General features: G+C 36.7%; 1 protein-coding gene across 1 annotated transcript in view; it reads left to right on the plus strand.

The window, feature by feature from the left end:
- The window catches only part of RAPGEF4 (Rap guanine nucleotide exchange factor 4), a 144,283-nt gene that overhangs the window by 12,362 nt on the left and 105,529 nt on the right, over positions 1–26,392 (plus strand). Inside the window, exons 3-4 of the mRNA XM_041473406.1 lie at positions 270–358; positions 9,074–9,220. Of these exons, the coding sequence (XP_041329340.1) occupies positions 270–358; positions 9,074–9,220 (236 nt within the window). The remainder of the gene's footprint in view (positions 1–269; positions 359–9,073; positions 9,221–26,392) is intronic.

Here is a 26,392-nt window from a genome sequence, read left to right on the forward strand (position 1 = left end):
GAGAACAGTAGAACAGAAGCAAACTGGGGAGAAGAGTGAAACAGTTCTATGTGCTTTCATTGTTTCCATAGTATATTGACTAGTTTACTAAAATATGTGCTTTTCAGTGGCACTGGAAGTATTATTGTAATAGTAAATAAGTAATCTCATATGGCAAATTGGATGGTGCCAGCAGTGACTGCAGTATTGCAGTAATATATGAGAAAATGTTTATTACTGTTGCTAAACGTAAAGTGATAACTCTTATTTACAAGATTTCATCTTTCCAGTATTCCGTCAGGGTGATATTGGGACGAATTGGTATGCTGTCCTGACAGGATCACTGGATGTGAAGGTGTCTGATACAAGCAACCACCAGGTAAAGCATATTTTTCATTGCAACCATCTGGTCAGTAGTACAAAGGAAGGATATAATTTATCGTGAGATAAATTATATACAGATTATATACATTCTATACAGATATTTTGTCATATCACAAGGATGTACATGTTTCTCTGAAATATAATTTATCGTGAGATAGATACCGACACATTCTATACAGATATTTTGTCATATCACAAGGATGTACATGTTTCTCTGAGTCTCTTTTAGTCTTAGTTGTCCTTGGACTAAGGAACACAAATCATGGCATTGACCTCAAGAAACTGAAATGTAATGCTTTGGAAGTGGTCTACATTTCCATGTGAAACAAGTCTTTTCTATCTTTTCTAGTAGTGCTGTTGAAGTTGTGCTAAAGATCGGAGTGTTTGTAATTCATTCCCTAGAAATATTTTAATTCAGTTCTTCTTCAGGAAGTTCAAAGCAAACCCACTAGCAGTGCAGTCTAATAACAGCATAACACGATCTCCACTGCAGAAATGGGGAAGTAGTGTAGTAATAGCAGACTATTGGAACTGCTGCCATGTTGGACAAGAAGTGTACAGGTAATACCTATTCAGTGTTAAGAAACAGAAGAACAAGTAAAATTCTCCCCAAATTTAACGTGGTTCCTCAGTATCTTGGTGCCCCTGAATTTATGAAATTTAGAGTAAATAAATATCCAAAGGGATGAGATAGGTCTATCCAAGTTGTCTATTGTCATGCACTTGCTGCTGTGAGCTTAGTCTTCTGGGAGGGCATCCTGTTCCTTTCCTGCTCCGATGTTTGAGACCAGTGATTGTCCCATGATGTAGCTTGGCATGGGGTTGTACCTCTGATAAGGGACTTGTTGTGCCTTTGCATGAGTAGTATACCTATCTAGGACCTTACAGAGACTACTACCCATCTTCCCCACCTGACTGAAAATAGCATGTGTAGGGGAAGGATGGTGGTGGTGTGTTCTTTGCCCAAAATTTGGCTGATTGAGGAAAGTTTTTTGCTCATAGCAGAAATTGGATTTTTTTCACTTTGTTGAGTGTCATATCATCACTGAAATTGGGTCAGAATGCAAGTCAAGGCAGTGTGTGAGTACTGGGTGTTTCTATTTGTTGCAGTAGAATGGTAGATGCAAAAGGAACTTCTTTCATATTATTTTTAGTAACTGTACCAAGTAAAGATTGATTGAGAGTATAATTAGCTTAATTTGAGCAATTCTTGTCGTGGCCTGGCTGTCATTGGTATTGTCACAATTTGGAACAGTACTGGGCTCTTATGAGACCCTTTTCTGTGGATGTCTAAAGCAATCAGGATTTTCCAGTGTTTGCCAAGAGATGGCACTACACTGTTGTGAAGAATTAATGCTCTTTACTCAGAAAGTAATACATCTGCACAATCTGGATGTTAAATTAAGAATCTCTTTGAAGTGTTGATTTGTTCCATTAGATGGAGTATGGAACACTTCAGTTTCTTAATGAATATAATGTAAATATTTTTTTCTGCTTGTTCAGGTTAACTTCATTTTCCTGCCAGTAGGAAGCTGTTGAACTACAGTTCATGTAATTCTAGTTCTAGAAATTATATTCTGCAGTTACTTCTTACCTCGCATTTCCTTCTCATGTGAACAAGGAACTGAATTCTTACCACTGCCTAGTTGCCCTAGAATATAGCCTTGCTGCCAAAAACATGGCAGCCCATGCATTTACCATTCCTGTCTGGATAATTTTCATGTTTGGGGACTCCTAAATACTATTTGAGTCCAACATTTTCTCTGGTTTTGCTCCAGCTTGGGGTTTATACCATGTCCGTCCTTGTCCATTCTTGGTCTCCTTCTCATTCTCTGCCTGTAGCCTCCTGCGCATGGCTCCTGTACAGTCTTGCCTGTACTTTCTTGTTGGCCTGGTACTGGTCATTCTTGAATTTGAAGTAGCACTGTCTAGCACTTGCTAGCACTCCCTGCCTACTGTGCACCCTACAAACCCAAATGGTGGAAGCAGTACGGTGTTGTATTGCTGCCAGGGCAGCCCTGGCACACTCAGTTGACAGCACTGACAGCTGGGAATGGGTGCTTAAGATGTAGGAGTACTTGGAGCGCATTTTCCAAACACATCACCCAGGAGCAAAGGGTTCCTTTGCAAAATCGTAATAATGGCTAATTGCTCTGCTGTTACTATTATACCATAAATGGCACAAATGCTAATGAGAAACTTCCAGCAGAGCAGGACAGATACAGCTGTTTACCCGAGTATAGAAGTTTGTAGACTCATGTAAAAGTACAGGATTATTCTGTCTTTCCAGTAGGAGAGAAGCTAACTTGGTATTTAGGTTTCTATTGGTTAAAATGTCTCTAGACATGACTAATTAATTTGGACACCGTTTAATACTCCGGATAAACAGGAGGTTGTATTAGATGACCTCCTGAGTTTTTTTGCAGTTTGAATTATCCTGTGATTATACGATGATGCCTACAGTGTTAATGTAAATACAGAAAAGTAATTCTCTTGATTAAAAATATGAGTCCCATTTTGCTAGGTGTTTATCTGTGTACTTGGAAAACTTAAATTTTATCAAGCCTAGGAATTCATGGATTGTGTAACAGCTACCATCTACTACCTCTCTCTGTAGTCACCTTTGGTGATTGGTAGCTTTCTCCCATTAGAAGTGCAGTAAGTTATTGTGCACCTGGTCCCTACTAAAAATGTCTTAATTGCCTTTGTTCCTACAGAGGCATGTAGGAACATGTCTTGCACTAGAAATTAAATTTTTAAGTACTAATGGATCAAGACTTCAGTGTAGCTAGTGAGGTATTAATTCACACACATTCTTGCTGCCCAGCAGCTTACTAATTTACTAATTAAGCTTACTTACCTGTGATTTCTCTCAGAAAATATTAGTAATACTGATTAGGACCAAGTTGAGAATTCATGTAAACAGAAATATTTATATTAGATATTATTTGATATCACAATAACAAGAACTATTACATCTGTTGTTTTACGGGCTTTAATAGAGACAGACACAGATAATTAGGACCTCATAAAGCCTTGTTTTCGTACTGGTTTGGAAAAACCCTTTCTGCTTGCGAAGCTGTGTTCTGTCACGAGAGGGCAGTGTCAGAACACAAAGCAAGCCCGAGTGCGGGCGGTGTTTGTAAATCGTATGCGGCTATTTACCATACACACGTTTTAAAGAGTTTGGCCAGAGAAAATTTTGCTGTTACTGCTAGTTTTGTTCCACCGAGCTGGTAAAATGTGCCGGTAATTTCATATGCCGTTGGAATGGCTACGGAGATTTGACAGGATTACTCATCCAGTACGTCCTGAGTGGAGTCTGCTCTCTGTAAAAACGATTAATGGATTTTTCTGGGCATTCAGCAATCAAGAAGAGATCAAAGAGAACTTTTTGTAGGGTGAAAACGTCTCAATGTGAATTCCAGAGGTAACTGTAATGAAAACTGTTTTGGTCTTGCCTCAACTTGTTTGTAACAAATACCCTGATAAATACAGTACTTAAAAGTCATAGAAAAATGTAGTTAAGTTACCTTCAAAATAAACAGAAAATGCAGCCTCTGTAGAATATATCAGAAAGAGGTCTTTGCCCTCAGTTATGATCAGATTCTGAATTTCATTTTTATTTGACATTGTTGCCTAGCCAGTGTTGAGATATCTAGTAATGAAAGTTGTTCTTAGGGATGTTCCTGGTTTGGTGTTGTCTTAAAAACATTGCTGACAAATTGCCTTGTGTATGTTTCATTTTTGAACTCTGTTTTGAAGCTGAACAGTCTAAGGATGACTGTTGGCAATGCCTCAGAATAAAGCTGGGAATAAATGCATTTTGACAAAAGCATCAGTGTTACAATGTTGTCAGATTCAGCAACACTGTGTTTTCCTGGATTAGATTCAGAGCCTTTTACCCCAAAGATTTTTCTGATAAACTATGAAGGAATGAAGAGAAAAAAGACAAAGACCAAATAACAATAGCAACGCAGATCTGGGTTTTTTCCTGCATTTTGCCAGCTCAAACAGAGTGTGTGCCGGGGCCTATTGCCAGTTTATCTTGCCTATGTTATGGTGGGTTTTTTTAGGCAGGTCAGTTTTTAAAAACAGACAAAATTGAACATAGGGCATTGACTTAAAAAATAATTAGCCTGTTTTAGAAAAGCTATAAAGGAGGAGCTGTGAGTGCTTGGATGGTACAGCAGTGTCAGCTGTAAGAAGATGCAGAGGGCTGGGGATGAAAAGTCAAATAAGTTAGTGGGGTTGCTGAGAAGAATGACTGTGAAGAAAGAGGTTCAGATGTTCATGTAAGAAATGGAAGAATTTCACAGCTCTTTGAAACTGAGGACAAAGGAGGTTTGTGATAAGGTGAAGTGGCAGCAAGGAAAGGGATTTAAACAGGGTAGTCCTTGCAATACTGCTTTCAGTATGTAAATGCCATTATGTATTTTGGAGATAACCTGTGTGAAGTTGTGACATAAGTTTGTACTGTAGTTAGTAGTATAAATACGCCTAAGGTGGTTTTAAATTATTTAGTTTGAACATGAGAACTGCTGTACCCATTGTAACACAGAGATTGGCTGAACTAATGTACTAAGCTGAGAAGCAGAGTGTGTTGGCTCATGCTGAGCTCCAGTGTTGTGGTTGTGCTTATTGAAAGTTAATACAGAAAAATAATTTCACTTCTCTCTGTCAGGTGACATAGGAAAACATCTCAGACATTGCAGGTAGCTTTTAGAAGATCAGATAGAAAGGTATGGAAATAATGAATGTGGTATTACAGTACAGTTAATCTGAACCATACATATTTTAATTAGGTACTAAAAGAGAAGCTGATCACAGTTTTTGTAGAAGCATAATGCCTTCTTTAAGCAAATAACCTTGTCTTATGGAGAGGGTGGCCTAACATGTTTGCAAACTGCAGTTTCAGTGTATTCAAAAGGTATTTCTATGTTATTGTTAGAAATAGTTTGATAAGGATTTCTTGTCTGAATGGCTGAAACACTGAAGTGAAGGTAATGGAACAGAAAAATCACTTAATACTTTACTTTCATCTTTGGTTTCTCTGTTATAGAAGGAAATTTTTGCTGAGGAGAAACTGAACTGTGTCAAAGTAATAATAAGCAAACTTTTTAAAATGCCAGCTTTTGCAAATCTCCAGTTAAACATAGAGATAGTATGATGTCCTAGAGAGACACAGATAGACAGGTGAGATAAAGATGCAAGGTGTAGGAAAATTATGAAATCAAAAGCAATCTAGCTACATCAGCTCCCTTATAAACTCAAAATGTTGAACAAACTAAAATTTTGAAGGAACATCCCTTTGAGTCTAGCACTAGTAATGTTTCTCCCTGTTTTCTTCATTTCTCTTTCCAGCACCATGATTTTATTTACACACAGTACAAAAATTCTGTTTGCCAGCTTGAGAAACAGATGGGGTCACAAGTCAAGGAGGAGGGATACAGGATGATCCTTGAGGTGCTGGGGAAGGGAATAAAGCAGAGCCTTGTTTCTGATTCTCATCCATTCCATAAAATGGTCTTGCCAATTCAATAATGTTTTGGATTGATTGGGGGTGAGGGAAAGGCTTATGAATGCTTTCCCTGCATATGTCTCACGTGGCAGCTAAGAGTCAGTGAAACTGAATACACAAATAGCCTCTGATTTGAACACTACTGTTTTATAGTGTGTACAGAGGACAGACAGCAATGGGAGCAATCTCATCTTTCCAAGTTTCTAATACTTTTAAATAGCTGTGTGAATGTTAGCTGGTTACCAGCCACTAGAACACCCTGCTGCTTCTGGGATTGCAAAGGGGAACAGCAAACAGAGAGTTTTGAGCTGCCAGCAATCCTCCTGAAGTCTTCACTGAACAGCAGGAGATTCTTGAGTGTAAGGTTAACAGGCGTAACAGGAAACACACCTGATTCCCCAGGAGGCTGGAGATGTATAAACAAGGGGTAGCGAGAAAATAGGGCTCTGAAGCCTCAAAGGCATATAGGTCTGCACCCCAGCTGGCTGTGAAACTGCCTCTCTGTGGAGAACTGTGATGGCTGGGGAAAAAATCTGAAAGAACTTGATGTGGCACATTAGGTTTTAGCTTTTATGTTTTTCAAATTCTGTACTGCTTTAGTGTGTAGTTCTGAGCTTCATATTAAAGGATGGTAAGCTCTCTTCACAGAGTAGCTAGAAAAAACAATTCCTTCTCTAGCTTGGGACCAAGGACAACTGATCCAAATTTTCAGACCCAAGAGCATAAGCAAGGTGGACTAAAGAGAATAAAACAAGAAGGCTGGGACTTCATAACTTAAAGCTATAATTGCACAAGTAACTCCAATATGCTAATGGACCAGAACTTATGAAAGTGAGAGACCTTGTGACCGGGTGTCCATTTTGTGACCATTTTGGTTTATCTCGGGTGTAGCCCTGGCTGGGCGCTTGTGCTGCCCAGGTGTATCCATTGAGGCCTTTTAATGAATAGCTACTTTATTCTTTAACTCCATCTAGCCTCTGTTCTAGGTCAGCCTTAACAAGGCATTGGATGGAAGCCTGGATTTTCCTTTAATGAATGTAGATAGGACCATTCCAGTCTCTTGACCTAACATCCCACAGTATTAATTTATTCCTTAAGCTTAACAACTGCCTCATCAGAAGTTACCTTATAAAGTAATTTCTTAACAATTATCCTTTTTTCTTTTCATGTCTGTTCTGTCATTGTTCTTTAGGGTTGTACACAGTCAGAGAAGGTGAAATGTTTAAAGTGAGTTGTATTTTTTGAAGGGAGGGGAGTGAGTGAGAAAGTTACAAGATGTAAACAATGTTTATGATCTACCTACAGGAAAAGTTTCTTTTATGCCAGGCTGTTTGGTCGTCCTGTCCTGAACAGAGCTCTTTTATCTGAACTTTCTGAATGGAGAAATCCAGGAATAGGATTGAGAATAATCTATTGTATATCTGGAGATCAAATTTTGTATGAGCAGTAGGCCCATTTTCTTTGTAGCTCCTTTGAATGCCATTGTGAGTATCATAGCATTTATAGAGTGTTTCAGCCCTGAATTGTAAGCTTGGGAAGGCAGATTTCAGTGTATAAACTGTATTATAGTCTGTTTGTAGAGGCTTCTATTTAGGTGCCTAGGTGCTCATTCCTAAATATTCTTTCTTTTAAAGAAAATCTGTTCTTACTTCCCTTCCTTGAAAATTTATTTCTGACAGTTGGTAAATTTTTCCTAGATGTTCTCTGAGACATAATTGATTTTGTTTTCCTGAACACACAATTTTATATGGTAACATCTGTGTAAGAGCAATTTGCTATGGTTCAAGGAATTGGACTATTATGGGCTTTTGTCTTTGTATTGCAATTACAAAGCTACTAACCTTATCTTAATAACATTTGCCTATTATGACTTATTAGATGCATGAAAGAAAAGCAGGGCAATTCTAAAAACAGAAAATGATGCTGAAACATGCTCATGTATCTCTCCTGGATTATCAGCCACGAGGACAACAAATGTTTTTGCTTTGATTTTTGTAGAGGTTGCATGAATCCTATGTTTTAGAATTAAACTATACTTCTAATCTTGTATCAGGTAAAGTTAGCATGTGTTTTTCTGTGTTTATTTGTAATTGTCTGCATGCACATGCAATATGTTTTCTATGGTTAAGTACAGTTTGTGTGATTTTAAATTTTTTATGCTGTTGCTAATTTTTTAAATTACTTAACAGACCGTCAGATAAGGCCCATCTCAGAAAAAAGACGTGAGTGTTCAGCTTCAAGCCTGTGATGAGGAACAAAGCAACTTTTGAGCTGAAAATAGAACATGTATCTAAAGATCTTGATTCAAGCAAGTTCTTTAATGGCTACTTGGTTTTCTCTGCAGTAGCTCATAATTTTTATTGGAACTACTACAGAGGAGTTCCTGGCCAAGGGAGATTCATTTAGACATCGTTTAGAATGGCATGTGCTCATATAGACTCCTTTGAAGTGGACTTTGCTGCTTGTTTGGGACCTTCTTATTGCTCTGTACATGGATCCATTTTTTCCAGGTTGTTTGAACTTTAATAATTTTCTTGAAATCCCTGATTTATGTGAAATTTTTTTTTTTTTTGGTCTGGTAGTTAATTGACAAACATCCATTAACAGCTGAAAGATTTGCTGGCGTTTTCAACAGAAGGGCCAAGAGTTGTTCAATGGTACAAGCACATTGCTTGTACAATAGAGAAATGCAATATAAATACAAGAGGATATTATAATTGAAAGTTACGTTTACATAACAGAAACATAACAGGTTAATTTTATTTCTGATGAGGGTAGCCTGTGTAGGAGAGAAGTTTATTTTCCAAGATTGCATTTCTGATTCTAGTTACCTTCTCATCACCTCTGAGATTTCTAAAGATCTCATCATCATAGCAGTGTTTAGAGACAGATTAACAGAGATCATAGGTTTTTATAAAGATGAAAGTGATTCTTGTGTTCTCAGATTTGCATTCAGAAATGTCTAATTCAACTGATCAATATAGAAAACAGAAGTCCCGCTTTTGTCCATGTTAAAGCTTCCCATGTTGTTTACCAGCACACTGATTTTTTTTGTTGTTGACATTTAAATTAATTTTCTTTTTAAGCAGATTGCTGAAGAATCTCAAGGCAGTGCTATTAAAAATAAGACACAAAAACTCTCAAAACATAGTGAAATATTTAATGTGTCCTTTTTGTTTTGAATCAAAGGATGCTGTGACGATATGCACTCTTGGAGTAGGAACTGCTTTTGGAGAGTCCATTCTGGATAACACTCCTCGCCATGCTACCATTGTTACCAGGGAACATAGTGAGCTCCTTCGAATTGAGCAGAAGGACTTCAAAGCACTTTGGGAGGTAAGTTCAGATTTATTTGCAGTTAATACAGAAAAAAACGCCTTGACTTTGAAAGTATTTGAAATATAGTATTGTTGCATCGCATGTTGGATGAGCCCTTGTTGCTGCTGGCATGTGCAGCCCTGGGACCGGAATCAGCTGGGAGTGTGGCAATAAAATGTAATGGATGGGAACGACTAAAGGGCTAGAAACAGAAAGCTTTAATGTGGATAAAGGAAGGTGTGCGAGGGCGCAACATAAAACATAAATAGCACAGATCTACATAGCTCCTTGAGAAGACCCCCAAATGGGACAAACACAGCCTTTTATAAACATTATCTGAGGGCAGAGAACCAATGAACAGAGAGAAACAGAAACAATACCTTATATGGAATACAAGAGTAACTAATCAGAGGGCAGGGTTCAGAATATAACCTTATAAGGAATAACTTAATCTGCATAATGATCCCATTGTCTTTTCTTCTCCTTCACTTCTCGCTGTAACCTAACTAGAGATTTCTCAGTGTCCAAGGTCTAACGTTGTTACTTGCTGTGTGGCCTGCCCACAGCCCATCCTCTCTAGGATGGACCACCAAGTAGTATAAAGACATTTATATCATAAGCAAAGTATAATTATTTTAAATTAGTTTGGGAAAAAAAGAAAAGTTTTTACTTCTTTAGTCCTTCATATTACGTACGATTACATACTCCTGTATTTCTTTCCTGTGGGCCTCTTGTAATGAAATAACTTAGGTGGTAGAATTTCTGGTAGAATTTATTTATATACTGCAGGTGTTGCTCTCTTAGCCTTAATTTTGCTTTTATTGCCAGCTTTTATGAGGAGAGTCTATTCTTATTGTACTCTGAAATTTTAAATTATTCTCATTTACTCCTGTCTCATCACCAGCTGTAAGGGGTTTAGAATTTGCAGATGGATCAAGATCACTTAAAAATTGACTTACTGATTACATGTGAATTCCCTTAAAACTTTCCTTTGTGGAGAACGTACTGCTGAGTTTCTTGATTCTGTAGTCTGTCTACTTTGGTATCCGTGCAGAGAAGACTTCATTAACATGTTGCTGCACAAAGTTACTGAACTTGAATCTGTTTGCATTTTTGCAAGCACTACATTTGATTTGAAAAGTGTTGTGGGAACTGGAAGGCATCCTGTTGGCCTGGCCTACACTATTGCCAATTTGTACTTCCAGTTTGTTTGAAATGGTGACTGTACAAGTGTAGGTGTTGTGCAGAGCTGCCAGATGGTGTGACAGTGTCCTAAAGTTGCAGGTCTAGGGACATTAATTATATTTAAGAAATAGGTGCTGGTTCTAACATTTTAGTTCAGCTTCTCACTGTGGATGGATGGATTTTTTTTTTTTCTTTCTGCTTTCCTGCAAAAGAGCAGTATTATACTGCAAATAATTGTCTTAAAGCAGTTCTAATGTCAGTATCAGAAAAAAAATCAAATCCCCAGTAGTTAATGGTGCAGCATTGCCAAGGCATGAAAGACCACAATGTGAGTGAAACATGCTTGCCACTGAATGCCCTGACAATATCAGATATCATTCTTTAATTGCATGGCCAGGATTTGTACTGGTTTTTGGCAGGTTCTACAGCTAAATTAAAATATTTTGGCAAGTTCTACAGTTACTGAAGTTTTGCAGTTAATTTGAAGAATCTGACAAGGCAATATTTTTTTGCAGTTCACAGGGTTTTTTTTACAGCAGCTGCATTGTAGTTTCAGGCCTTGGCATGAAAAGATGAAATATGCCAGTGGTCTCATCTGTTTTAACATATGCAGCATTTGCCAGTAGTCAGAAATTTGATAATGTAGATAGTGCTTTACAAGATAATGATAGGGAGAATAAATCAAATTTTAGGTTTCTCTGGTAACATTTTTGTAAAAAAATCACTTTTAATTGGTATAAGCACAGTAATTTTTCCCATGCATATGAATTTCCTGCTAAGCATTCAGAGATTGTTCTCTTATTAGTATTATTTGGGGCATGGAGGTTCCCTTTTAAAAATTTTTGAATCATATATTTAAAGTAGTTTTAAAAACAATTTCAACATAATTTGCTCTTTAATCACTAATACAGTTTTGTTTCTAGCACTTTTGATGATCTTGTTGAGTTTTTTGATGATAGATGCTTTTGTGGAAGGTGATATGTGTTAGAAGTACTGGAGTGGTCATAAGCAGCTTTAGCACACACCTTGTGTGTTGCAGCTTTTTATGAAATTGAGCTGTAGAACATGTCACAAATGCTGCAGGTGTCAGTCAGAGACCACAGTTTAGATTGTGGTGCTTCCTTGTCTTTTGTGCCATTTTGCAGTGAACTTCTCATATATTTTGATGCATTTTCTTTCAAGAAGGCTATCCCTGTACTTTCAGTGAGTGGAAAATTATTCAATGAAATACAGCTTTGCTGGTAGGTCTCAGATATAATAAAGTTGTTCATTTTTTTTCAAGGTAATATTTATTTCCTTGCAACCTGCTAATCCCAGAGTCTGCATAAACTGCAGCTAACATGTGATAAAGAGAGAATGTTTAAAATAGATGGAAAATTATGTAAGAAAGTTTTCCCAAAATATACTAGCAGTAGCACCAGTACTATATTGTTAATATTATTGTTACCTGAAGAAAGGTAAATATTTTTCTAAAGGGAGACTTCTAATGTTTTCGATGCTGCATTGTTCTTTCTGCCTTATCCTAAGGTTCATACATCTTTGCTGTGACAAAGTCTGTATGAGGAAACTGTTATTGTTATGTGTCATTCAGTTTTTAATTGTGTCTAATGAAAACCCACTCAAAGTCAAAGTGGATCACAGATATTTAATACATATGGTACCATGGAAAAATGGGGAAAGGCAACAATGTCAGTTCATTACAGTCCAGATATTGTGAAAGCTAAAATCTACTGTGGGCAAATTTCAACTGTCCAAATAATGAGAATTTAATTCATGAAAGAAGTAGTTTATCCAGAACAAACGCTGAATAATTCCAAAATAATGTAATACTGTCGTATAAGAACAACAGAACAACCTAAATAAATTGTAGGGTTAGTATTCTTAAAATAATTACTGATTTTATGTATGTAGAATTTTTATGATTAATAATAGAAGTGCAAAAATGCAATATATGTTATTTTTTCATTTGTTAGTTTTTCCCCAAGGAATTAATTTTTGGGGAAATTTACTTTATTTCCTTGTTTTGAGGGAAAGAAAAAAAATCAAAACTCTGTTAACCAAATAAGAATCAAATAAGAATTGTTCCTGCAGAAGAAAGAAAATCTAATACCGTAATTTTAAATATTTTTCTTAATTTTGATTGTGAATGTAATCTTGGAAAATGAAACCACAGAAATATGAAAATGGAACAACAGTATTGGCTTTAATTTACTGTGCAACTAATCTGAAATGAAGTGTCCTTCTTAACACTAAAAATTTGTTAATACAGAAGCCTACTGATGAAGTTCACATTTGCAACAAATATTTTTATATCTCTGCAGTTCTTTGAAAGACAATTACATATCCATTATGCTGCTTATGAAACTTTCAGTATATATCCTGAAACTAGATTTTGAGAGAAAGATTATCTATTTTAATTCTTTCTAAGTTTAGAAAGAATGTTTGGTATCTCTGAAACTTCATATTGTGAATTTGCAGACTTCTCTGAGTTTTGTTTAAATTGAAAAGTAACTTATCCTGTATTAGCGGTATTGCTCTAAGAAGCATTTGTATTGGTATAATGATTCTCAGATTAGATATGTTTTATTGATATACTTAATATTGATGTACTTAATGCACAATATACAGCAAAGGTATTAATTTCTATGAGTGCTATTGTAGTTGGGTCTATACCTGAAAGAAAAAAAGATAGCTATTATTAAACTGACTTTTTTTTTTTTTTTTTTAAATCAGTATTAGTCTGCCAGTTTTTAAATTTAAATATTCTTTAAGGAAAAGATAGGATATTCTTTATCAAAAAGAATACAGTAAGGTGCCTTCCATAATACGTGCAGCCCCATATTCAGTCAGCCCTTTAAGTACAGAAAAATTTTCTGTGACCTTCATTTCTATCAGTCAGGGAATGCTGGTCAAAACAAATGACACTGTCCTGATAACAACAATTACCAGTTAAAATGAGCCAGTTTTTTCTCTAATGACTGTGTCTGTTGAAGTAGCATCCCGTTGGGGAACATCTGTTGATCTTCCCTGCTTACTCATCCTTGGAGACTCGTTGTCTATCAACGCTGTTACAGCGGATTAAAGATGGTGAAATCTCGCATTGAATTCTCACACAGCTGAACACTATTCCCTGATGAAGAACTGGTCGGTTATGGGAATCACTGGTGATGTTCCTTTGTGCACCGACTGTCCCTGGCTTTGGTGTATGAAGAGCACTAACAAACATGAAAAAAAGTAACTTATTACTGTTACAACACTGTAGACTTCCAAGATACTTTATGAATTTGTAGAAAAAAATACTGTTTGTGTTGATGAGGGCTTGCTTTCCTTCCTCAGCATGTATAAGTGATTGTGGTGCTAGCTACCTTGCCCAAGGAAACTACTTCAAAGTACAAAGGAAAATACATCCAAAAATAAACATGAAAGCAGAAGGTTACACATGGGGAGCTCTGATCACGCACATCCTGTTGAGCACTACCTTGCTCCACCCCTAATAACTGGATTCTTTTAAACAGAGTAGGAGGGAAATGAATGCATATGAGCAGTGTGATCATTACAGAAGTTCTCCATACTTCATCCTTGAGCTTTGTCCTTTCATGCAGTTGCGAACTGATTCAAACCCAGACAGGAAGGGAGTGAATCTGCTGAGAGATGACTTATTTTTAGAGGTCTTTCCTACTGCAGTATATTACTCAGCCTTCCTTGGATAACATACAAATAACCAATTTCCTTTTGTGTGGACTAAGACTGTGTTAGAAGTTACTGAACATGCCTTGAGAAACGCTTGAGTAAATGAAGAACAGCTATTACTTCAGTATGCAGTAACTTTGGAGAGAGGGAGTCTTGGCCCCTATAAGGTCAGTTGTTTTTTTTTATTTTTTTTAATTCCTATTCAGCAGCACTTACACATCTTGTAAACTGATAAACTGTAGTTTAACTTGCTTCCTGATTTTGCCCATCTGCTGTTAATTCAGTAGCCTTTAGCAGACTGAACTGCTCTGTAATGATAGCTTTGGGAGAAGCAGCTTTCTTACTCCCTTTGTTTTCTGAGCACTGTGAGTGTTAGTTTTTAATGAGCTAGTTTAAAACCAGATATGTCAGAACAGAAGTTTCACACCATTTTATTGGAATGCCATATAGGAAGTACATGTGTGAAAGGGGGTGCTGTAGCACTGTTCTGTAGGGTTTCTGAATAATGCTTAAGTTCATCAGAATTGGGACCACAGCTCTCCGTATATGTGTATGGAATATCAGTTTGTCACTTTAAGGTCTATCTAGTAACACCTCTCATATCAAGGTATAATATAATTTTATGCTTCATTTTATATCCTGGGATTATAGCTGTAGGAATTATGAAGGCATGTAAAAATACATTAATGAGAATAAATATGGAAGGATTTTAATTTGTTTTTATCCATTTGGTCATACTGTAAGCGCATTTTTTATCAAAGGAGGTTACTGCATCTCATATGGTGTTTTGCAGTGTAATGCAGTAGGCAGCATTTCGGAGAGGCAGCCTTTTCCTTGCCTTAGGCTGTTGGAAAATACATGTTGCATTGTTCTATGGGAATGGTCTTGCTTCTTTTCTGGTAGGCTCCTGAACACTTCAGTGTGTTTAAGGCGTATTAGGAATCTCATGTAAATGTCAGTACTTGCTAATATACCTTTTTACCAATGAGTATTCCATACCAGAAATTCTTTCCAGTTCATTTGAGTGAGAGATTAAATTTGATCTGAGAAATGAAATATTGGAAGGGGGAATCAAAGAAAAAGTCAGATTAATGTCCAGCCCCTAAACTATCACCTTGATTTATGGTGTACCACTCTGCCCGTTTATTGCCCAGTAATCAATTGCAGAAGTCTCTGCCCTGATTTACTGATTTCCCATAGGCAAACATAGTAGAGGTATAAAACTACAGTTAATAAAATACAGAATATTTAGCTTTGCAGGATGGGTGATCATGTGATTTAAAATATTGAAGTGCTTGGAGACCCACAAAAGTATAAAAAGGTGGTCATGGAACACTTGGCTGTCTTTACCCGCTTCATGTCACTCTCTCCATTGACTGCTCAAATGATTCCTTGATGATTTGTCTCTCTAATGGGATTTTATTTAAGAAATGTAAAAGTGATCAAATGGTGGTAGCCTGCATTTTCAATGTACCTGGAATACTATGTTCACCAACCTCCCAAATAGCCATCTTGTCAGAATAAAGAATAATTATTCCATGTTATCAGATACAGAATACAATACAGAAGAGAGATGTGAAAGTGATGCCTGGGGAGGCTACCTAGAACAGAGGCTAGACAGAATTAAAGGTAGGTATTTATTGAAAGGCCTTCAAAGGGTACACCTTGGGCAGTGCAGGAGTCTTGCAGAGACTGCACCCAAGAAGGATGACTAGCATACATCAGATATAAATTTGGTCTATTTGCATATCAGAGGTTAATTGTCCAATTACAGCTTCAGGTAATGGAGTCACATTCCCTTACTTCACTGTTATTTACATTTTTTGGTGCCTGAGAAAGTGAGGTGTCCTTGAGTTTCAGGTCTAGAGAGAAATTGTTGTGTCTGAATAAGATGGGAGAACAGTAGCTGACAGTCTGTGGAGTTTTAGAGTTATACACTAAAGCAGTACTGATCTGAAAAACATAAAAGCTAAAACTTAAGGCATCAAAAGGACCCAAGTGTGTGGAATCTGTTGCCTTATGTTGTCTGCAAATCTCAGCTGATAACAAATGCAAATTTTTATGCAAAGACACAGAGCTAGTATGAGAGACTGAAAAATGAAGTGATGGTAGGCAAGATTTTTTTTCCTATAGGAACACATGGAAGGAGGAAGAATATAAAAAAATCCCTGTGCCCAGTTTTAGAATATGACAGTAAACATAGAATTGGCTAGATGTGAGCAAAGCTGTGAAAATAGCTAACATCCCACCTTCATATGTTGTGTTAATACTGAGAAAGCGTGCAAGTGAGTAGCAGGGAAAGAGTCCGGAATTTTATTATACAAAAAAAAGTGCCAGATAGTGCTCCCAGTTTTGCTGGTATGAATTGAACATATTTCAAGTGAATACAGCACTACTGATTTAATACATGAGGAGCTACATGGGAGCAGATTCTGGCTTTTAGTACTGCAGTTACATTGGTTTTGATCATCATAATATGTTTTTAGTTTTCATCTTCTTGTTTTGCTTTTTCAGACATTTCTAATTTTAACGAGTGATGCTCTGTCTGCTAGTGTAGATTTTAATGAGCATGAAACAGCATTTAACTCTCGGGAGCCAATCATACATCAGAGCCAGCCATGTTTGTCAGCACAGCACCACAATGACTGCTGCTTTCATTTGGTTGTATTAATTGCTTCATTTTTTAAGATAGATGCAGATTTTGTGAACAGTGTTTATGGCAGTCTATCTCCTAAGGTAACCTTCCTGGCCGTTGGCACTGGAAAAGCTTATCTAGGAGCAAGATTTTTCACTTCAGTAATGCAGCATTTCCCTTGGCATGATATGTACTGATGAAAGTGTAAAAATGTTTTGGGAGAGTCTTGCTGTGATAAGTCCTTTGCTAAATAATGACATTGTGACTGAAAAATTCATAATTGGTAATTGTCTGCTCTGTTTCAGCTTATTTACTGTGTCATTATTATGATATCCAATATTGTCCATGAGGCAGAATTCTTGGAGGAGATCCAGTTAGTTTTAACTCAGAGTGTCCCTTTCTTTGTTGTTATCCTTGGTTTAAGGTGACAGTCACTGGTGCTTCAGACACCTCTTAAGCAACTGAAAATATTGGAAAATAACATGCTTGTTGGAAAGGTCTTGATCCTTCCTCGTGTCTCTCTGCAACAGACTTTCCTGGTGCATGTTCTTGTGTGTCATCCCTACAACTGATTTGTATCTCAGTCTCCTGCTTTATTCTGAATCTATTTCAACAGCAGCGTTTTGTGACTCTGTCCCTGATCACCATGCAGAGGTGGAGTAGGACTGTGTAGATCTGGCTTCACTTAAGCCATCCTACCATGTCATTTCTCTTAAGTGCTGTTCTGTATCACTGTAATACAGTGATATCATCTTGAACCCCCTGTTGAATCCTGGTATACTAGACACTGGGCAGAAATACGTTGTCATTCCCATCTACAGTCCATATAAATGCTTATATGTTCATTAGCACTTCAAAAGGTCTTAAATAATATTGCAGAAAGCTTGACTATTTGAGGTTGTTTCTTGGATAAAAAAGAATTGAAACATCCAGAAAGCATGTCAGTCTCCCCGCTAAGTAATGCCTTTATTGGTTTTCTCATATTTTATGGTTAGAGGTAAAGTTGAAAAATATTAATTCATCTGATTTCCAAGAAAAGAAATTATTTTGATTGATTCTTAAAATATTTAAATTACAGAAGAACATCTGACAAACTGAAATGTATACACTTAAAGTCTGCAGGTGTTTTTCAGGCTGCAATTTTTCTTGGAAGCTTTACTGCCAAACTTGCACTTTCTATAACCAGCTTTTTCTTTAGCAAAGAAAATGTTTTTCATCCTCAGCAGATTGTATTATTAAATGTGGTATCTCTGAGCATGATATGCTAAATGGCAAAAACATTTATTGCAAAACACAACTGGGAGGCTATGAATAATGCTTCAGGAAACAAACTTCTGGTCTTTCATTAGTTCATTTTTGTTAAGTAAAAATGTCTTTCAGAAGAATCATAACATTTGAAGCTTATAAAATAGATTCTGGCTTTTTTCCCAGATATACTTTTTACTATCAAATGTATGTCTAATTTTCCTCTGTCACAGAGAGAAAAAAAAGCCTAACAGAATTATGTTTTTTCAGATATGTGTGGATATATAATCTGCTCTGTATCTAATATGTATTGTGTGTGTATATGCTACAAGGCAAATTTAGATTTGCCTTGTCAAACTTCTGTGTCAGATTGCCTGGAGCTTTGGTTCTAGCTGTGGTTGACAGTGTCCGTTCCTGCCTTGAAGTGAATACCAAAGTGGTCAGCTGCATGGGCTTTGCTTACACTTCTCAGCTTCTGAATTTAACACAGGCCATCCTTAACCGCGGTGTGTTTAAACTGGTTATTTCAGAGATGGACCCTTTCTGATCTTCTGGTTGGAGTTATCATCTCAGGCCTTTGTCTCTTTTCAGATGAATTGTACTTTTTCTTCCTTATAATAGAGGTTTATCTATTATTACTGCTAGTCTGCAGGTTATTGACAAAAATAGTAAACCCTTAGAAGCCTGAGTTGCTTTATGGCAATTGATACAAGTGATGTGCTCCTCCAAGGCGTTTCTATAGAGAGTGTGTGCTTGCATTCTGCATTTCAATGGGTGCTTTCTGCTTTGTACTATATTATGGGTGAGGCCAATTATCTGATACCATTTCTTGGATCAATGGATATGTTTTAATATTTACATTTTAAGAATCCATTAGCTGAAACCTGGCAGCATTAAAAAAATGTAGAGATCTTTGACAATGAGTTTTGTGGCAGTGGATGATCTTAAACAGATTAACACAAGCTGAAAGTAAGGTTGTTGTATCATAGTATGTATTATCCCTTTTTATTCTGGTGTAGTTATGAAATATTTTGTAAAAGTATTTTTAAAATGTTCACTTTCATGTAGCAAGAGTAATGAAACATACAAGTCCTATTTAGTGGAATGTAAATTCTTCTGTTTTTAGTAAGTACTCTCTTGAATGGGTATTTGGCAGCTTAAAAGAAGCTAAACCTCAGACATTATGAATTGTTTAGGCATATGGATTAATAAATGGGTTCAAAAGAAGAGTGGCCTTTGCTTGCATTAGATAGTACAGTTCTCATAGATACCTCTTCCTGGTCATAATCAGAGTTCTGTGATTATTAGAAACCTTAGCCTGGTTCCTCCCTGCTTTTCATCCATTGGTGAAACACTACGATATTGAAATCAATGAGCATTGTGATATTTCAATCCAGGTAATTACTAATTGCTTTTTTCTCTTTGTATAATATGCAGCACGGGCTGATGGCGGTAGCGTTCAATTCTCTTTAGCCTTATCCTTTCTGTAACAGTTTCTAGCCCCTGACACAGGTGATACAATGTGAGAGCAAGAGGCTGGAATCTCTCAAATGATTTTGTGCCTAAATACTTCAGGGGTGCTTAACACAATGGTCAGCCCAGTACTGAGGGAAGTCATATCAAAGCCTTACGAGCTCTCAGCATCCCTCAGGTACACTTAAAAATGAAGATATAAAAAACTAAGACCTAAATATGGAATATCTCTCCTGTGCAGAGAATAAAAATTACAGGGTTCAGCCTGTCATCTTTGCTGATTATGGCCAGTCTGACATATCAAGAAAAGAAAGAGATTTAAAAAACCCCAAATAGTCCATGTGCTTGCTCTTGAATAATTCCTCATTTCAATCTGAGCAGTAAAACTCCTGCAGTTACAGTTCTCAGGGTTAGTGGGTATTGCTCGAATTCCATTAGTTCAGTGAGCTACCAAATTCCTAGAAATCTGTTCACCAGGAATGTGAAAGGGCCTGCTGGCCCTCAGAAATGTTTAAATCTCAAAGGGATTTATGGAAGCAAGTCTGCTTATGGATAAATATTTTTCTTTTGGTGAATAGTTGTTTACGCCACAAATATTGAAGAACATCACACAAGATGTGGTGCCTTTTAAGGCACGTGTTCCATGTATTTTTCAACTATGTCATGAATTGGGTGTTCACAAAATTTGTGTTTTCACCTAGTATTTCTATTGCAGGCTGTTGTTGAAATCAGTGGTTTAGCAGAATATGTGGGTTCATACCATCAGTCTGTTGTAGTGCTTAAGGCTCGGTTTCTTTATCCTTTGTCCCATGCCTGATTAGGTATGACCATTAGTGTGCATTTCCTCTGAACTCTGCTTAAAATACTTTCGCAGTTAAATCCCGAGTGAAGAAGTTGAAAGAAAGCTGAAATTCACAAATAACAGTTTACACACTAAATATCTTCTGAGTGAACTTTACTTCTGTTAACTTCAAGTTACATTGATAAAATACGGTTTTCTTTCTAGGTGCTGTACATAGCTTTAAGCCAGGCTTATATAACAGCTGTTTGAGGGTGATCAATAATAAGCATTTAAAATGAAACCTTGCTATCCTGCATCTCGTACTTAACTGATATAGTTCAACTTGCTGACATTTTAACCTCTGACCACTTCCCAAGTAATTTCTGTTTAATTTTGCATACCACCACTCTCTTGACCTTTTAAAAATATCTTTTCTGACTACCAATGCAAACCCTTTTCTTGAAGTATTAACCAAAATAGACAAGCAAGCTCTATTCTGTTAATTCCCACAGAACCCTATCGACATTCCCTAGTTCAGGTTAGTGGAATCAGGTACAATTTTGTTTTAGTGTAATAAAAACATGCATTACAATATGATTTTTGTGTGACCTAATCTTTCAGAAACTGAGTCCTTCAAAGAAGTCATGCTGTTCTGAAAGGACTTGTTATAAAGGAACTTGTTTGAGTAACTTAGTCTTTTATGCTTAATTCTCTCTGGGGATAATGCTGGAGCCTCTCAGTACAATTAAGGAAAGATTAAAAGCTCAGTACAGACTTATTTTCTCTTTTCTTCCTTTCTGCCAATACCCTTCAAGCCTGTATCCTCTCTGGAACATGAAACATTTTTCAAATGCCTTTTTTCTTTCTGCTGTCATTTCTCAATATTCTGGTATCTGTCTCTTCCACAGATTTATTAATATGGTTTCTCTTTCTGCATTTGTCACTTCTGTTCCTGCTAACATTTAATGGAAGCTTTGTTGGGCTCTGCTTAAGGGTTTATTGGGTGTTTCTCCTTAGGTTTATCTGTGACATTTGGATCTTACTAGATAGCCAGCAATCATGAAGAAGTAAGGAAATAATTCTTGCACTGTTAAAGGTGGTGACAACTATGCCATCACTTAGTATTTCTTAGCACATTTGCCCTGCAGAGCTAAAGGAGTGAATTGTAGTAGAAGTGTAGACAATTAAGCAGATATGTCTGAATACACTGATGCAGCAGCAGAGTTAATTCCTGTACCCATTCTACATAATGTGTTATCAAGGAAGAGCTACACTTCAATCTCATCCTGTAGTAGCTGGGGCATTTACTATGCTGTTGCTGTGGTATGGTTGAAAGATTATATGCTTTGGGCTTGTAATAGAAATTCACACCAAAACTTTAATTTTTGTTTCTTTCTGATGTATTTACATACATCTGCTACGTGGAGTACCCTTATAGAGGGTGTTACCTGCATCTGACCTCATATACAAAAGGTACTTGGTGTAATTTTGTTCTAAGAGAGAGACTTTTCCTATTTTAACAAGAGAATGTGGATTTTTCTGCCTTTTAAACTTTCTGAATATTCAACTTCAAGACTGATATATGCTACCAGTCAGCCCATTAAGTATTGATGCTTGAGTGGATTTTTGTCAGCTTTGCACACTAATGTTATGGGAAGGCATGAGGCAAAGGAAGTACTGCAAATGCTTCCAGCCCCAGCAACAGTAGGAATACATATTTTCCTAACACAAGAATTCTCTAAGACATTGATTTTATGTAGGTATCCATACTGTTAATCCGAGTATCATTTCAAAATGGTAGGTGAATTTCCTTTCCTGGTATCCTGATCTCCAAAATGCAGCAAACACACATGCATGTAAAGTTGAATGTTGCAGCTTCTGTAGAACATGGTGTATAATTACTATACTTCTGCTTTTTCTTCCTGAACTTGATTAAGGAAGCAGCAAGGTGTCCTTTCTGTGATTGGCCTCCAACTGTGGATTAAAAATTCTGGGGAATGGCTTAGGGTTTTTCTGTGTATAGTTTTTACTAGATTTTGGATATCGCTATATTAATCTTTAATAATATTGTTGATAGTTTTAAATAATATTGTTGATAATTTTAACTCCAAAATTCTTCCTTCTTGCTTTAGTCTAATATTTGACATTTTAAACAAACCAGTTACTTGCATAAATAAACATTCTGGTCTCTTATTTATGGTTGTGAGAGCCTGAATTTTTTACATGCATGTGTGTTTGCTTGAAATTCATGTGGGCTTTGAATCAATTATAAGTTAGAAATACATTTAAAATTCTGCTTTGCAAATATTTTTTTTGTGAACAACACCCTCTTCACAAAATAGTGTTTTGTTCATTCCTTCCCCTCCCACTTCCCCCTTCTCATTAGCTATCTTCCCTTTTAGTAGGGTTTTAATGTGGTTTTTTTCAGTAGAGGAGTAATGTTTAATTAAAAGTTACTTGCATGTTTTCAATTATAGATGAAAATTTGTTTGACTTTACACTCTCAATTGCCTTGAGTACTTTCCTGTAGAAATACGTATAATCCATTTGCATGTTTGGAGTATTAGTATTACATGTTTGGAGTATTAGTGTGTTGTTTGCATAGCTTGTGTGTAACACTTAAGGAAACCATTGGAGCCTGGGAAGAACAGATGATGCTTTTTAATGGCAAACAGTGACACAATGGGTATTCTTACTTCTGCTTGCTGAATAGTTAGGGAAACAACTTTTTTCAGAGAACTGGAAGTTATGTTATAAAACCAATATGATGTTTCAGTAAAAAATTGGGAGTTAGACAGGGGGGCCAGCAGTAATGTTACATCCATAAGCACTTGACATATGTCAGTGCTGATTGGTGTTAATTCCTAACTTCGTGGCCTCATGTAATAGAGCAGAGAAAATACATATTAACACATCCCAATATGTTGATATATGTCAGAATTTCATTATAGATAAATATGTGGCTTTTAGCTGCTGAAGATAAGGTGGCAGGACGCTTACATGTTATTGCACCATGTATTAAAACCACAGCTTGTTTGGTCTACCAAAATGAACTCTTGTGTTCAGTCCAAGTGGAACATTTTATGTGGTTCTGCTCTCCAGGGTTCAGAAGACATGAACTCAAAACAGGGAGAGGTGAAGAGAAGGACTACAGTGGTGAGGGAGATGGACTGTCTGTTTTATATGATAAAAGCACGTGTCTGGGTTAGTCTTGTTGGTGTGAAAGCTGATCTGGAATTTGGTTGGTGCCTGTAAGTACGCAAGACCACCATTCAGGGCATGTAAACTGTTAAAGCATGGTGCTGCTCAGGAGCAAACAGTACTAAGCAGCTTGAGCCTTTGAGTGTACATCACAAGTTTCTTTCTAACCATGAGAATGATGAGGTTCCAAACAAACTTCTGATAGGAGTTTGGGGATGATATAAATGGTAATGTTTGAAGTGGAGTTGATTTTTTTAGTGTGATTCTATGTGTATCTGCAGGAGAAGCTGTAATGCTGTTTGTACACCAGATTTAAAGATTTCAGGCTAAAGGCTAAATACCTTTTTCGTAGTACAGCAAAGACGTATGTGAAACCATGGGATCCAAATTTTGTTTCAGTTCTTAGTGAAAAAAGTGTCCTTGCATCTGATCCTTGCATTCAGAAGTGACAGCACTTTCCACTTTTGTTTGCAACATCCATGTCATAACCTGTTTTGTTGGTGGAGTCCTGTCAGGAAGGTCAATATCATTCTGCCCTCTCTGATGCAGTGAATCTTTCTGTTTTGGTATTGTAGCATGTTTCTCCACAGAAGGGAAGGAACACTCCTAACTGGAGAGCTGCTAGTGGAATAGAGCTGTTTTTTTAGGATCGTGTCCTGACATGACAGTTGGGAATTTTAATCCCCAGGGAAGACAAGTGAATGTAGAATTGCTGCTCTTTGGATGAGCACAGTCCTGAGGAGGAGGAGTTAAAGTAAGATGGAAGCATAGCACCAATCTCCATCTTTCTTGATACAGAGACTTTCAGTTCTTTGACTGTCTGGTGGTAGGCACCTCTCACACAGACTTGTCAAATTCAACACCAGAGGATGGTTACTGAGCATTTACAAATTGCTCTCTGAAGGCTGGAAGGGCATGGAATTGAAGGTACATCAGCCCTTCATTGAAATGGCCAGTTGACTCAGTGTTTGGGATGCCTCAAAGCTGTTTTTTCACACACCTTCCCTCAGGAGATTGTCACTTTTTCTGGATGCCCTTCTTCAGTCATGCATTTAATTCCTTATCAACAACACACAAAAAGAGGAGGAAGGCTGGGGAGGCTTGAAGTAGTCTCATGCAGTCCCACACCAAGATCTAAAACTGCCTTTGAACAAATTCTCTGCTAATGATTAGATCTTTGTTACATTCTGTCCCCAAGGTTGTGTGCCCCTGTGGCAGGTGTAAAAATCCGTATGTGTATAATCTATAAAGCACTTAAAAATGGATGTTACCACATTAGACTTCCATATTAGAGCAAACATAGTCCTTTTTTTTAGCACTTTTTATCAAGTAATGAGTTAACTCAGTTTCACTTTCTTTCCTGGTTAGGGTAAGACCATCCATATAATGTTCTTTAAAAATGCATGCTGATAATAGACATTGACTAGGTCTTTATGAATAGCTAGAATTTTTCTGCTGTTCAAATATTGCTAGTGTTCAAACAGCACATATTTCTTGTTTAATATTCAGGTATGGCATTTGGTTCTTAAAAACAGAAATATTTCTATGATAGGAAAGAGTAGCAGTGATGTGAGTGATTTTGACAGTGAGCAGAATGTTCCCATTTTCAAGACTAGATGGTCTAAGACATTCATTTTTTCCTAAATATTTTTCAAAGTTCTAATGAAAATTTAAACAGCTGTGTCTCATGGTGTCTTGAATTGAAAATATGATGAATTAAAAATTGTATTTTACTGCTAAAATAGTGTTTACTGCAAAGTGAAAATAGTAACAAAAAGATTCAGTCATTCAGTTCTTTGTAATGCTTTTAACAGTTGAATTTGCCAATTCCGTAGTGTAGAATATGTCAATCCTAAAGCAAAAAGAGAGAATTTGTAATGAATGCATACACTGTAAGGCACTGAAATAATTTTTAACTTAATCAGTTTATATATTAAATACCTTTAACATATAAGGCACTTAACTTGCTGCTTTTTTTTCTCATAAACCCTGTCTGCATGAATTAATTTCACATTGTCCACTTCTTTGGGATAAACTAGAGTTTCACTGTGTGTAACACAATACCTTTGTGTTACAAAGTGAAGACCCCATGGTTTTGACAGAAATGTTGCTGCACTACAACCATCTCTTGCCTAGGGCCCTCTGCATAGGAGAATATCCCTTTAACAGAATAAATCACTAAAAGACTATAGCACACTTACTGGAACCATTCTTCTGTATCTCTGACTACTGTTCCTGCCAAAAGTGTTAAAAAAGAGGCTCAGTGGATAAAAGATTCTATTTGTGTGAGACTACCTGCTTTACAATGGTTTCAGAAAGAAAAAAAAACTGTGTTATGTTCACTGGCTCTTTAATTCGGATTGCCAATGATAACGCAGAGTCTATGCTGAAGAGAGGTAGGATACAGAAGCAGAAACATTAGTGCTAATCTGCTGCAGAAGGACGAGATAAATCAGCACAGCTCTCATACATCACAGAGAGAAGCTGATTGCAACTTGACCATGTGCCTAAGTGGTCACATCAGCAACAAGAACGGAGCATGGATAAAAAACCTAAAATGTATCCTTAGGGCTACTTGCTGTGCACGACCTATGATAACACATCAATGTAAGTTTAAGATTCCTTTTTTGTTTCCTTCTGTTGCAATTCTTGTTGTTTACAAGAGTATATTTTTATTTTGCATAGATTTAGGGAAAATGTAATGGAGTGTAATACTAAGCAGATAATTCTTGGATACTGTTTATGTCTGTGAATAGTAATGGGCTTATTGCTGTGCGTCTCAACATAGTTCTTTCTTTGAAGATGTTTTAATATTTAATCCTGTAAGTCGTATTTTGGGAATTGAGTAAGGTTTTGAATGAGATGATAGTGAGATCTCCCTTTATAATTTCTGTCATCTTCTGTTTCAAAATTATCTTAAAAATTTATTTTTACTGTGAGAATTTTTGCTTTCTATAAATTTTTTCAGTTAAGAAAAGTG

The sequence above is a fragment of the Pyrgilauda ruficollis genome, unplaced genomic scaffold (genome assembly GCF_017590135.1).
Source record: "Pyrgilauda ruficollis isolate IOZ18807 unplaced genomic scaffold, ASM1759013v1 scaffold3, whole genome shotgun sequence".
NCBI lineage: Eukaryota > Metazoa > Chordata > Aves > Passeriformes > Passeridae > Pyrgilauda > Pyrgilauda ruficollis.